This window comes from Primulina tabacum, chromosome 15 (assembly GCF_025594145.1).
Source record: "Primulina tabacum isolate GXHZ01 chromosome 15, ASM2559414v2, whole genome shotgun sequence".
Classification (NCBI taxonomy): Eukaryota; Viridiplantae; Streptophyta; class Magnoliopsida; order Lamiales; family Gesneriaceae; genus Primulina; species Primulina tabacum.
Genome location: NC_134564.1, coordinates 7,331,812 through 7,346,353, shown reverse-complemented (window position 1 = coordinate 7,346,353; position 14,542 = coordinate 7,331,812). Strand labels below are relative to the sequence as shown.

Genomic DNA, 14,542 nt, shown 5'->3' with positions numbered 1-14,542 from the left:
ATATATGAGAGAGATTTTATTATTATGCGTTTAAATTAAAATATTAGTATTTTTATTTTTGAATTTTATTTAATTTTTTTAAAAAAAATTATAAAAAATTCAAAATCAGGTTATACGGGTTGATTCGAGTTCAGGTTCGAGCTTGAGAGTTTTCGAGTTGGCTCGGGTTCGGATTTGGTTCGGATTGTACAATTTTTGAATAGATTATTGTTCAATCCCAGCCAAACCACCCGAATTAACACGTACTGCTTGTTTGCATACTCAAGTTTATTTATTACTGAATTGCGGCATACGCTCTGGCCTCTGAGGTACAATAGAGAAATTCAACCAAACATTGGGATCGAATTGAAATATTAGGAAACTATACTCTGCTCTAGTTTTCCTCGATTACACATTTCATTTAGTCATATTTTAGAGAAAAAGGTGAAGAGATGAAGAGGAATAGCTGTCTAGAGCGGGTAACGGCGGGCGTTGCTGTCGGCGGAGCTATCGGCGGCGCTGTTGGTAATATGTAATTATAACTCCTCCCCTTTTCATTCTTTGAGTTGTAATGCATAAACCCTAATGAAAAGCTATAACTGTGTTGTTATCTTCAATCTTTGAACTGTCTTTTTGCGCTTAGGGACAAATATTTTTTTTGGATAACATCTCACATGATTGTACCTTTGCTCTGGAATTACCCTTTATATAATTGTTCATGCTTAGATATAAATTTCGCTATTTTATACGGTGGAAAACTGGAGAAAATGAATCAGTTCATGCTTTCTAAGTTTTGGAACAGAGACTTTTTAGCATTTTCCTCGTGACCCAATGTTGTCTATTGATTTTGAATTACATTGAACATCAAAAGTACTCGCATATGTCAAGCTTCATAGTTGTTTCTTGCTTGGATTCATAAATTCAGTGCAATTGAGTTTCACTTGTGAATCATGCCTTCGGTAATAATCTGTTTTTATGAATATATTATCTGATGTATGCTATTGGTTGCAGGTGCTGTTTATGGAACTTATGAGGCTATTAGATACAAGGTATTGTCTTTATTTTCTTGTAAGTAGAGAAATCATGCCGTGTATTTTGAATCTAACTTCTGTCATGTTGTTGATTTTCTTTCTTATAAACTGTTGGAATCTTCCGTTATAAGTCATCTATACAGATCATCATTCGTTACGAACTACTGAAATAAATAACTTCAAGCCAGTTTCCATATAACTTTCATGTGCTACGTAACAAGAATTCAAAATAAATTGCACGATGTGTTCCATATTGTTGGTTGGGTTTTTCATGTTTACTTGTATCCTTGGGCTGAAGCAGGTGCAAATGAGCTAAAGGAAATTGTTCCCAAAGATAAAACTTTTCAGGATTTAATGTGAAATTTCTCCTAAAGTCTATAAAAAACACAACAATAACATATCGAATCACTTCTGTTAAATCGTCGCCCCCACCCTCCTATTCTTTTGGTCTGCCTGCCGATGGTTGAGGGTGTCTAAATTTGAGGCAAGCATTAGGCTCAACAGGGGGTAGCTGAAGTTGCATGCAAGCTGCTAATGTAGCTTGCTATCTTGGGTAATAAGGCTTTCAGCCTCCTTGTTCCATTCTTCTTTGCATCAGCTTCCTTGCAGCCTGCTTGAACTTCTTCTCATGATTTTTTTCTATGTTAAGTTTTTGTTTCTGCATTGAGAGACATTTACAAATGGAATATTGTCATTGATGAACCATTTTGAGTGACAAATTATCATTTGCTTATTCATAATTGATCATTACAGGTGGGTGTCACCTCACATCATTATGTTAGATCTTTAACTGAACATGTGTTTTTGAAAGTTTTTAGGGATATCATGAACGATATTGTCTGTTAAATATGATCTTGATCATATTATCACAAAATTTACGTCCTAAATAGTTGCAATTAGCTCCGCTGGTCTGACTTCTTTTTTTTCGTTAACATGCTCATTCTAGTCTTTTTGCACTTGATACACCTGTCATAGCTCCACGTTTGCATTACTCCTTATTCTTAATAAATTAATGCATTTGTGCAAAAATTCAAATATAGTTTGTTTGGTTTTATCTCGATGCAGGTTCCAGGTCTTCTAAAAATAAGATACATTGGACAAACAACGCTGGGCAGTGCTGCTGTTTTTGGTCTTTTCTTAGGAGCTGGAAGCTTAATACACTGTGGGAAATCTTACTAGTTGCCTCTTAGACCGTTGAGTTAAATTTGTATTTCCGTCGAGACTTGGTTTCCTTAGAGGCATTATGACGGGAAAGTTTTACAAAATGATCTTGGTCAATCTAAGTTTTCGAAAATTAACCCTCCCTATGTGAATCTGAGTGTTTTAAAATACACTTGAGAATGTCTAGTTTTTTTTAAAAGGAATTTGATGAATGTTATTTTGGTAACTATCTCGCATCATGAATATTGATATTGTGTGTTAATTATGTTGGTATTCGTTAATTTTATTGCCGTTTGTTACTTCTATATCCTTGATGTTTTTAATTCAATTGCACTTTTCTTATTAATTTCCTTTAAAAAAATGAGGTGCCGTTGAACTTTTTAATTTGTCTATGTGCTGAGCTCTAGCCAGCGTAGTTTTGCTCAGCTTTCTAATTAATTGAGGTTACACTGATACAGAATCCAAACGTATGCTCAATCTTATGTTAACAAGTTGCTTCTTGAAAAATTGGTTGGAATTGGCCCTTACTTTTCAGGTAAATCTGCCTTGCCTGATCATAGGATTTCAAATTTGGTTTGAATTAGAACTCAAATTTGGTTCGAAAGATTTGAACATTTTTTCGAACTATTGTTTGAAAATGAAAATTCGAAGGTTTGAAATATATTTATTTAATATATAATTATATTATACTAGTAAAATGTGAAAGCTCTCGAGCTGTTTGCGGACTAGCAAATAAAATAATTTGCGATCGTTGAGTGCGAAAGAAAGTTCGAATATGTTTTGAGTTCAGGTCAAATTTTATAATATATAATACAAATTAAATACTTGTTAGCCAGCTCGAAAAAGCTTGTGAATCGATTCGATTTATTTACATCCTTATGTGGTAACAAGTGTAAAGGAGATTAGATTTTGTCAAGGACCGGACCTGCGTAGGTTTGAGAAAGCTTTTAAGTGTCTCGAAATTCTTCACTGTAAATAAAATCTATAAGATCGTTGTTTAGATTATCTATTACACCAAATATCTTCGATCACTCGAAAGATGTCGAGAATAAATGACAAAAAATAAAATATGCGTCGACTGAGTAACGTACGACATATATCTGAATACTTTGAAATATAATGACTAATTTGAGTGAAATTATGTCAATTTGTCTTATTTGAGTTTATTTGATATACATGAAATTAATGATTGATAATACACGTCGAGCTATGATCTTTGGATACTCTAATATCATTGAATTTGAGATTGATTTAGGAGTTTGGAACACAATATTATGTCTGACATTATGTGGCCAGTACAGATATTGTCATTTGTGGTCCATCTGATTGATTGATTAAAATTTGGGATTGATGACAGTGAAGAAGCAAAAATGTTCACCAATATACAAGGAAATTTCATGCAAGAACATGATTTGAAAATGTTGATAGATCAAGGAGTAAAGAAAGAATATGCGTTCATTTTTATGGAATTAACAAGAGCCATCATTTCATGAACCATTTATTTGAGTTTTTATGCCAACAAATCATATATGCATAGAACCAAGAATTAAGCCAAAAACCTTCAGATTTGAACCGTTATATTAAAAAATGAATGGTGTAATGAAGGGGCATATTCAGCTGAATACACATGAACTTTTAACAACCCTCGTAAAAGAAATACTGACATTTAAGAAGAATCACACACAAAAATCCTCATATTTCGATCATCACTAGCTGCAAGGAGGGGCATAAACTTTGCTTCCGTTTTTTTAAGGTTTTTAAGCCGAAGTTCTGTCAAAATGTCATTCAATTTCATGTAGAAGTTCTAGTCACTTTCGTGTTATCTTCTTCACATTTTCAGTTCAAGATCAAGTAAGTGGCTGTATGCTTTTAAATATATGTATATGTTCAAAAATATGATCAACATGATATATTCATTCAATTTGATATATGATTGTGTTAGGATAGAAAAAGAAGTTTAGATTGAGGGTTAATAATTTCTTTCAAATTAAACTGACAGATGAGAAAACTCAAGCTGTGTGAGAAGCTGAAGTTAATTTTCCATTCAAAACTAAGTATAAGATCAATTAAACAGATCAGTGTGGAAACAAGTCAAAATACAAAGTGAATATTAAATACTCATGTCATATCAGAAAACATACAAATAAATGACCGTAAGTAAAGGGATGTGAATGTTTGTTTATAGAAGTCCGAAGACTAAGCTTTTACGTCTCTCCTTCTTCTATTTGCAGAAGGATTCAACTAGAATATCGGATCAGTACAACTCTTTGTACAAACTCATTTCAGATCAGTTCACTAACCTTAATGAGCTGAAACACCAAGTAACTATTTAAACAAAATTCGGTCTATTTGTTTCAGAAACAAACTTCTGATAGTTACAATGATTTTCACTCATCAATAATGCTTGTGAACAGAATAATAAGTGAGAATAAAATGTGTACCAAATTATCCTTAATATGACCTGATATAATTTGAGACGTGTGCAAATTAGCTTAGAGAATATTTTTGCACGAGATGATAAGATTTTAGAGAATGCTTGATAATAATCAATGTAATCGTAGTTATCTTCAATTTTGATGAATCCTTTTTTATAGGTGTTTGTCCTCAACGTTAAATAAATAAAGACGGTACTCACAAATGTACTGGATACTAAAAAGTTATGCAGATGATGAAATGTGTCCTTGTCTTTTATCAAAAAATAGTAACAATCAATTAAATCTTCTTGGACACTAGCTGAGACGGGTAACCAACGGATCCTTTATTATTTCATTACGGATAACATTCAAATATTACTCAGAGATGACTATTTATTGTCTTCAAAAAATGTTTTCATATCAGCTTGCAGATCGATCTATTCTAAGATGTCATCATATTAGCTTGCAGATCGCTTTGCTCTGGTCTTTGTTCAGATGGACATAAGTGCACTTCATATCAATCTAGTTATAATCACTGGGTCTTGTCATTCAGTTTTGTTCAATAAACTTCTTGGGTGATCTGCATTTATCAATTTAGCTTAGTTATAGTAGTTTAGTTTGTAATCACCAAAATTTAGGTTCGAATTTTATCTTAACAATTTCTCCCTATTTTATGATATCAAAAACTATGATGTTATGCAAATATTAATAAAAACTGAATTTATAAATTAAAAAGATAATGTGCAATAATATGAAATCAACAAAAAAAAAACAGAATTCTATCTCCTGTTGAAAGGTTGATGAGAAGAGTGTCTAGGTCTCTATCCACAACTGGAGCTGCTATGATGACCCCCACAAGAACTTCAACCATGTAGTTTCTTGTTCTGAGACGAGGAGGGTACAGAGGGCTTAGTTACTTCTGGTTATTTGGATTTTTTCCTCTTTTTGACATCACCCTTACCTCCTTGAAGGTAGTCGACAACTTCAGAAATTTGTTTGACAAGGGTTTCAATATGACCTATCGGTACAATTTCCTATTTCTAAATTCTACAGACTAAACCAGCATTGGATCTCCGATAAATTGCTTTGAAATTATATATTTTTCTAAGATCTTAATTCATCAGTTGCATAGTGATAGGATCGATTAATAGGTAGAAAAATGTTTAGAATGGGGGTTGAATAAACACTCACGATTTTTAAAACCTTCTTCGAATGAAGTATCAGTTTTGTCATAAACTGAAACTTAGGAATCTTGTCAGTCGATGACAATCAGTTTAACTAAATATAGTTGCGGAAATAAACTGACTGAAAGATAGAATAAATGACTGAAATAATAATGCAAGGATTTATGGATGTTCAGAGATTTGAATAACTCCTACGTTACCCTTTCTATCACAAGGATAGGATATGCGCTAAAAGACTTTGATCTATACAAAATTTGTACAGACCCACTTCAGTTTAGACTTAGCACTGCCAAGACTGAAACTCTTAGTTAACAACAATTTTCACAGTTCTCCAACTAGATTTTAGCACGACTGATATAAGTAATACAGAGGTTTGTGCTAAAAAACTCGAAAGGTAGCCTCAAATACTACGAATATTTCTGATGAGTGTGAGCTTTTTGAATCTCAAGTGAGAGTGATAAATTTAGCAGAATAACAGCAAGCTTAAGAGAATAGATGAATCGTATTTTTCAGCTATATGTCTCATCTGCTCTTCTTGCTTATTTATAGGCTTTCTTCCAACGGTAATAATAAATACAATTTGAATCTTTTGTATCCGTTGATTGCCACGTCAACATTCTTCTGATATTCGTACACTGTATTCTCTGAATTGCGGCGTCCACTACAAGTTACAGTCTACTTTGTACTATTGTCGATTGAATGTCCTTTTCAACTGATGATGTGTTCATCTGAATGATCAGTTGATAAGTCGATGGGTAACCTCACAACTGAATATATCAATTGATCAGTTTCCAATTGGTCAGTCAGTTGACAAAGTAGATTCAGTTCGGCTGATAACTTCAGTTTATCAATTCGTGTGTTCGTGATCAGTTAGTTTAACAGATTGATCTCTAATTTTGTCAAACCACCGAAGTTATGTTTCCAACAGTTTCCCCTTTTTTGGTGATTGACAAAACTTTGTAAAGTATGAACTGATCAACTGATCTCGAAATAGTCTTTAATTCCATTGTAGATAAAATAATTTTTCCAATGTACAGATTCGTACAAAGAATGAAATAAGTATCTGATCTTATGTACAGATTCGTACAAAGAATAAAGAATACAAAATCTTCAACCATTCAACTGAAGTCGGTTGATCTTCATACATTTTTTTTCTTTCCTTTGTCTTCTTCTGTTTCTGTTTCTTTAGTAATTTCTCCCTTTTTGTCAAGCACATCCACTTTTCTTGTTAGTATGCGGACGTCTGCTGCAATATCTGATATTGCATTTAACATAATTTCCTGCAGCAGGTCAATTATTTTAGTGACCTTTTCTTCAAGAAAGTCAAATCGCCTTCCAACTAGGGCTTGAGTCTGGAAATGTGATTCAGTTGACAATCTGTCTTTCTTGATTTCCTCAGTTTGAATATAAAGAGCAGATACACTCTTGTTAAGCTGATTCAGTCTGTCTGTTGTAAATTCATAATTTGAATCAAGCTTCAAGGTATGTGCAAGCTGAGTAGATTTTATTGCAGAGATAGCATTCATCATACTGAGTAGGTTTGACTGAACGGTTTGTAGTTCTTCAAACAGGGCATCAATGTCTGAAATTCTTGGAGACATGGCTCCAGAAGTTTCTGGAATCTGTTCTCTTTGTTCTTGATTAAATACAACTATCGCACCGTCAGTTGGTTCTGTTATAAGCACAGCTATCTCTTAAATATTTTCAGTTAAATGGTCCTGGGGAAGAGATGAAACAGATGGAAGAGCAGAGGTAGGAGAACGTTCTTCAGTTTGTTCGACAACTGCTTCTCCAGTTGGATCAACAACTGATTCTTCAGCTGATTTAACAATTGGTTTTGTCTGTACAGTTTGGCTCAAAATTGCCTGTTCAGTCACAACTTCTGACGTAACTGGCTGTTTTGGTTGATCAAAATTGGGCTCCTCAGCTGATTCTTCAGTTCTAAGCACATCTTCAACTGACCTTGAATTGTCCAGCTCAATATCTGAGGTGACTGATTTGATTACCTCATCTAGGTTTGCTAGACAATCCAGCTTCAGTATATGGCGGTGGATCAGCAGTTGAAGATTGAGGAAGTGAAGTTGAGGATGGTGGAGCAGCTGATGAGGAAGGTTCAGTTGCCTTTGGAGAAACTGCAACAGCTGAGTCTTTGGGTGGCTCTTGAACTGACTTTCCAGCTGGCTCTTCATCAGATGATAAGTCTTGTTCAGCCGCTGGAATTATTAGCTCTTGACCCATTTCCCAATCCTTGATTTGCATCTGCAAGCAGATAAGATTCGAGTCCAGTTGATTCTATACTGCTGAGTCATTGACAGCAGTCGGACTTGAAGGATCAAAATTTTGACGCAACTCAGTAACAATCTGCTGAAGCTTCTTGGCTCTCAGCTGATCAAACAAATATGTTTTGCGTTCTAGACCCTGAGTAACTGTTGAAGCTTTGACTACTCTCAGAACAGTAGCCTCTAGTTGAATAAACTTCTTCAGTTTAGTCTTCGACTGAAGCTGTTTAGCAAAAATTTTAGTTCTGAATTTGACCCACTCATTGTAGGTCTTGAGTTTCTCTGCTGCAAAATCGTTTATCTCTTGCCAGATGAGATCAATATGCGTTTGAACCGCATTGGTTGGTCTGGGTTGTTCTTGCATCTTCCCTTTCCCTTTGGGATCAGTTAGAATGTGAGGAATGCTCAACCCTGTCGTTGTTGCATCAATTTGTTCTCTGATTACTATTCCCTTTGGTCTGGGAGGAGGTAAGGAGGTGTAACCAGTGATAGTGATTGGTGGAGCCTTAACTCCAGCAAGCTTCTTTTTGTCACCAGATTCAGTGACTTTCTTGTTTGACAAGATGACAGAAAGTGGCAACTGATCCTCAGTTGAGGGTTCAGTTGGAATGACCTTTAGTGGAACAGCCTGAATGGGCTATTCAGCTCCTGACTGCATCAGTCGATCAGTCGGGATGGTTCCAACTGTAGCAGCAGGCTTGGTTTTTAAGGTCTGAGGCTTCTTCACAACTTTGGGAGAGGGAGTTCTCTCAGAATCAGTTTCGGTGTCAATCAGTTTGCGCTTGATTGTCTTCTTTTGAGCCTTATTTCTTGCTTTCTTGACTGATTTGGGAGCTTCTCCTGTCCCAATTTCCTTTTTCACCTTAATGAACTGCTCAGGTGACAAGTTCAATTTTGCCTTTGGTGGCTATACATTCTTATCATTGAATACTTTGAACTTGGATGATTTCTCAGCCGTATCACCCACCAGCCCCTTCATTTTCAGAAGAAAACTAATTTGCACGGCATATCCTCGTGACTGCTTCGTTGACTGAAGCATATTTCTTAGAATAGTAAAAATAATATTTCTCCAGTTTACCTTTTTCTCAGCCATGATCACCTTCATGACTTGAAATTTTTCAAGAGTAAGAGCAGCAAATGAACCAGCCTTAGCTAGTATCCCCTTTGCTGAGATATCTGCCAATAGTTGAATTTCTTGCTTGTGCTCTTTCTTTGGATCGAAAACTTTGATTTTCCGACCATCAGTTGACGGAAGAGACTGCATTTCTTCAATATCAGAGGTTTTTACCTCAGAGAAATGGATTAGCCCATCAGTAAGCAGTTGAAATAGTTCGCCGGAGGATTCTTCAGAAATGGTCAGCAACTGACCATTGATAGTAGCAGTGACGTTTCCATCAACAGTAACGTAACCAGTTGAGTAGAAATTATGAAGCTATTGTGGATAAAGTTCCTGAGAAGATTGTCCCAGAAATATCTTTAAGCCGGCTGCTTCTAGTTTTCGAAAGACGTTCTTGACATCGGCATCATTCACTGTGAGAATATATTCAAAGTCGACAGCCATAACATTTAGAATATGTGCGGGAATTTGGTTTGCCATTGCTGAGAGTCTGAGAATCTGAAATTTTGCAAGATAAAAAATCTGAATGTGAATTTGCTCTGAAGAGAAAAATTCGCGTAAGGAAGAACTGAATTGAAGCGGGGAAAGGTACATATGTAAGTGACTGTACAAATTCTGGACACGTGTCAGTACACGAAATTTTGAAAAATAGTGTGTACGTGTGCTACAAACGTGTGTACAATTTTTAAATGGTTCAAGTGGGTCCACGTTTTAAAACACAGTTCATCATTTAATACGAAAACTGACAGTCACGTCACTTGATTTGGAATAAAACACGATTAATTAGTTAACTTATATGAGAAGATTAGCTAAATTATCAACTGAACGATCAGTTGTGAAACTGATTCATTTCAGATGAAATTTCACTAACCATTGTTTTCTCAGTTAACCTCTTAAAATCGATATTCCCCCTTAATAAATGCATGTTTTAATTTATGAAAGTTTAAACGGAAAATATAATGACGTAATAAGATAAATCTTATGCTTTAGAAGATGAAACGTTGAATGTACTGATTACGTCTCTTCAGTTGCTTTGAGCCTGTGTTATAAATAGAAGTAACATGGTTATCCTTAACACATTGTATGTACTCGATCATCACTAGCTGCAAGGAGGGGCAAAAACTTTGCTTCCGTTTTTTTAAGGTTTTTAAGCCGAAGTTCTGTCAAAATGTCATTCAATTTCATGTAGAAGTTCTAGTCACTTTCGTGTTATCTTCTTCACATTTTCAGTTCAAGATCAAGTAAGTGGCTGTATGCTTTTAAATATATGTATATGTTCAAAAATATGATCAACATGATATATTCATTCAATTTGATATATGATTGTGTTAGGATAGAAAAAGAAGTTTAGATTGAGGGTTAATAAATTCTTTCAAATTAAACTGACAGATGAGAAAACTCAAGCTGTGTGAGAAGCTGAAGTTAATTTTCCATTCAAAACTAAGTATAAGATCAATTAAACAGATCAGTGTGGAAACAAGTCAAAATACAAAGTGAATATTAAATACTCATGTCATATCAGAAAACATACAAATAAATGACCGTAAGTAAAGGGATGTGAGTGTTTGTTTATAGAAGTCCGAAGACTAAGCTTTTACGTCTCTCCTTCTTCTATTTGCAGAAGGATTCAACTAGAATATCGGATCAGTACAACTCTTTGTACAAACTCATTTCAGATCAGCTCACTAACCTTAATGAGCTGAAACACCAAGTAACTATTTAAACAAAATTCGGTCTATTTGTTTCAGAAACAAACTTCTGATAGTTACAATGATTTTCACTCATCAATAATGCTTGTGAACAGAATAATAAGTGAGAATAAAATGTGTACCAAATTATCCTTAATATGACCTGATATAATTTGAGACGTGTGCAAATTAGCTTAGAGAATATTTTTGCACGAGATGATAAGATTTTAGAGAATGCTTGATAATAATCAATGTAATCGTAGTTATCTTCAATTTTGATGAATCCTTTTTTATAGGTGTTTGTCCTCAACGTTAAATAAATAAAGACGGTACTCACAAATGTACTGGATACTAAAAAGTTATGCAGATGATGAAATGTGTCCTTGTCTTTTATCAAAAAATAGTAACAATCAATTAAATCTTCTTGGACACTAGCTGAGACGGGTAACCAACGGATCCTTTATTATTTCATTACGGATAACATTCAAATATTACTCAGAGATGACTATTTATTGTCTTCAAAAAATGTTTTCATATCAGCTTGCAGATCGATCTATTCTAAGATGTCATCATATTAGCTTGCAGATCGCTTTGCTCTGGTCTTTGTTCAGATGGACATAAGTGCACTTCATATCAATCTAGTTATAATCACTGGGTCTTGTCATTCAGTTTTGTTCAATAAACTTCTTGGGTGATCTGCATTTATCAATTTAGCTTAGTTATAGTAGTTTAGTTTGTAATCACCAAAATTTAGGTTCGAATTTTATCTTAACAATTTCTCCCTATTTTATGATATCAAAAACTATGATGTTATGCAAATATTAATAAAAACTGAATTTATAAATTAAAAAGATAATGTGCAATAATCTGAAATCAACAAAAAAAAACAGAATTCTATCTCCTGTTGAAAGGTTGATGAGAAGAGTGTCTAGGTCTCTATCCACCACTGGAGCTGCTATGATGACCCCCACAAGAACTTCAACCATGTAGTTTCTTGTTCTGAGACGAGGAGGGTACAGAGGGCTTAGTTACTTCTGGTTATTTGGATTTTTTCCTCTTTTTGACATCACCCTTACCTCCTTGAAGGTAGTCGACAACTTCAGAAATTTGTTTGACAAGGGTTTCAATATGACCTATCGGTACAATTTCCTATTTCTAAATTCTACAGACTAAACCAGCATTGGATCTCCGATAAATTGCTTTGAAATTATATATTTTTCTAAGATCTTAATTCATCAGTTGCATAGTGATAGGATCGATTAATAGGTAGAAAAATGTTTAGAATGGGGGTTGAATAAACACTCACGATTTTTAAAACCTTCTTCGAATGAAGTATCAGTTTTGTCATAAACTGAAACTTAGGAATCTTGTCAGTCGATGACAATCAGTTTAACTAAATATAGTTGCGGAAATAAACTGACTGAAAGATAGAATAAATGACTGAAATAATAATGCAAGGATTTATGGATGTTCAGAGATTTGAATAACTCCTACGTTACCCTTTCTATCACAAGGATAGGATATGCGCTAAAAGACTTTGATCTATACAAAATTTGTACAGACCCACTTCAGTTTAGACTTAGCACTGCCAAGACTGAAACTCTTAGTTAACAACAATTTTCACAGTTCTCCAACTAGATTTTAGCACGACTGATATAAGTAATACAGAGGTTTGTGCTAAAAAACTCGAAAGGTAGCCTCAAATACTACGAATATTTCTGATGAGTGTGAGCTTTTTGAATCTCAAGTGAGAGTGATAAATTTAGCAGAATAAAAGCAAGCTTAAGAGAATAGATGAATCGTATTTTTCAGCTATATGTCTCATCTGCTCTTCTTGCTTATTTATAGGCTTTCTTCCAACGGTAATAATAAATACAATTTGAATCTTTTGTATCCGTTGATTGCCACGTCAACATTCTTCTGATATTCGTACACTGTATTCTCTGAATTGCGGCGTCCACTACAAGTTACAGTCTACTTTGTACTATTGTCGATTGAATGTCCTTTTCAACTGATGATGTGTTCATCTGAATGATCAGTTGATAAGTCGATGGGTAATCTCACAACTGAATATATCAATTGATCAGTTTCCAATTGGTCAGTCAGTTGACAAAGTAGATTCAGTTCGGCTGATAACTTCAGTTTATCAATTCGTGTGTTCGTGATCAGTTAGTTTAACAGATTGATCTCTAATTTTGTCAAACCACCGAAGTTATGTTTCCAACAGTTTCCCCTTTTTTGGTGATTGACAAAACTTTGTAAAGTATGAACTGATCAACTGATCTCGAAATAGTCTTTAATTCCATTGTAGATAAAATAATTTTTCCAATGTACAGATTCGTACAAAGAATGAAATAAGTATCTGATCTTATGTACAGATTCGTACAAAGAATAAAGAATACAAAATCTTCAACCATTCAACTGAAGTCGGTTGATCTTCATACATTTTTTTTCTTTCCTTTGTCTTCTTCTGTTTCTGTTTCTTTAGTAATTTCTCCCTTTTTGTCAAGCACATCCACTTTTCTTGTTAGTATGCGGACGTCTGCTGCAATATCTGATATTGCATTTAACATAATTTCCTGCAGCAGGTCAATTATTTTAGTGACCTTTTCTTCAAGAAAGTCAAATCGCCTTCCAACTAGGGCTTGAGTCTGGAAATGTGATTCAGTTGACAATCTGTCTTTCTTGATTTCCTCAGTTTGAATATAAAGAGCAGATACACTCTTGTTAAGCTGATTCAGTCTGTCTGTTGTAAATTCATAATTTGAATCAAGCTTCAAGGTATGTGCAAGCTGAGTAGATTTTATTGCAGAGATAGCATTCATCATACTGAGTAGGTTTGACTGAACGGTTTGTAGTTCTTCAAACAGGGCATCAATGTCTGAAATTCTTGGAGACATGGCTCCAGAAGTTTCTGGAATCTGTTCTCTTTGTTCTTGATTAAATACAACTATCGCACCGTCAGTTGGTTCTGTTATAAGCACAGCTATCTCTTAAATATTTTCAGTTAAATGGTCCTGGGGAAGAGATGAAACAGATGGAAGAGCAGAGGTAGGAGAACGTTCTTCAGTTTGTTCGACAACTGCTTCTCCAGTTGGATCAACAACTGATTCTTCAGCTGATTTAACAATTGGTTTTGTCTGTACAGTTTGGCTCAAAATTGCCTGTTCAGTCACAACTTCTGACGTAACTGGCTGTTTTGGTTGATCAAAATTGGGCTCCTCAGCTGATTCTTCAGTTCTAAGCACATCTTCAACTGACCTTGAATTGTCCAGCTCAATATCTGAGGTGACTGATTTGATTACCTCATCTAGGTTTGCTAGACAATCCAGCTTCAGTATATGGCGGTGGATCAGCAGTTGAAGATTGAGGAAGTGAAGTTGAGGATGGTGGAGCAGCTGATGAGGAAGGTTCAGTTGCCTTTGGAGAAACTGCAACAGCTGAGTCTTTGGGTGGCTCTTGAACTGACTTTCCAGCTGGCTCTTCATCAGATGATAAGTCTTGTTCAGCCGCTGGAATTATTAGTTCTTGACCCATTTCCCAATCCTTGATTTGCATCTGCAAGCAGATAAGATTCGAGTCCAGTTGATTCTATACTGCTGAGTCATTGACAGCAGTCGGACTTGAAGGATCAAAATTTTGACGCAACTCAGTAACAATCTGCTGAAGCTTCTTGGCTCTCAGCTGAT

The 14,542-nt window shown here is 34.9% G+C and overlaps 1 protein-coding gene across 1 annotated transcript; it reads left to right on the top strand.

Moving 5' to 3' along the window:
• The first annotated feature begins 269 nt into the window (after positions 1-269).
• On the top strand, positions 270-2,476 carry LOC142527884 (uncharacterized). The gene is made up of 4 exons (XM_075632870.1): positions 270-308; positions 416-504; positions 991-1,028; positions 2,076-2,476. The coding sequence occupies exons 2-4, from the start codon at positions 432-434 to the stop codon at positions 2,187-2,189; spliced, it is 225 nt and encodes a 74-aa protein (XP_075488985.1). The 5' UTR covers positions 270-308; positions 416-431; the 3' UTR covers positions 2,190-2,476.
• Positions 2,477-14,542: the final 12,066 nt, after the last annotated feature.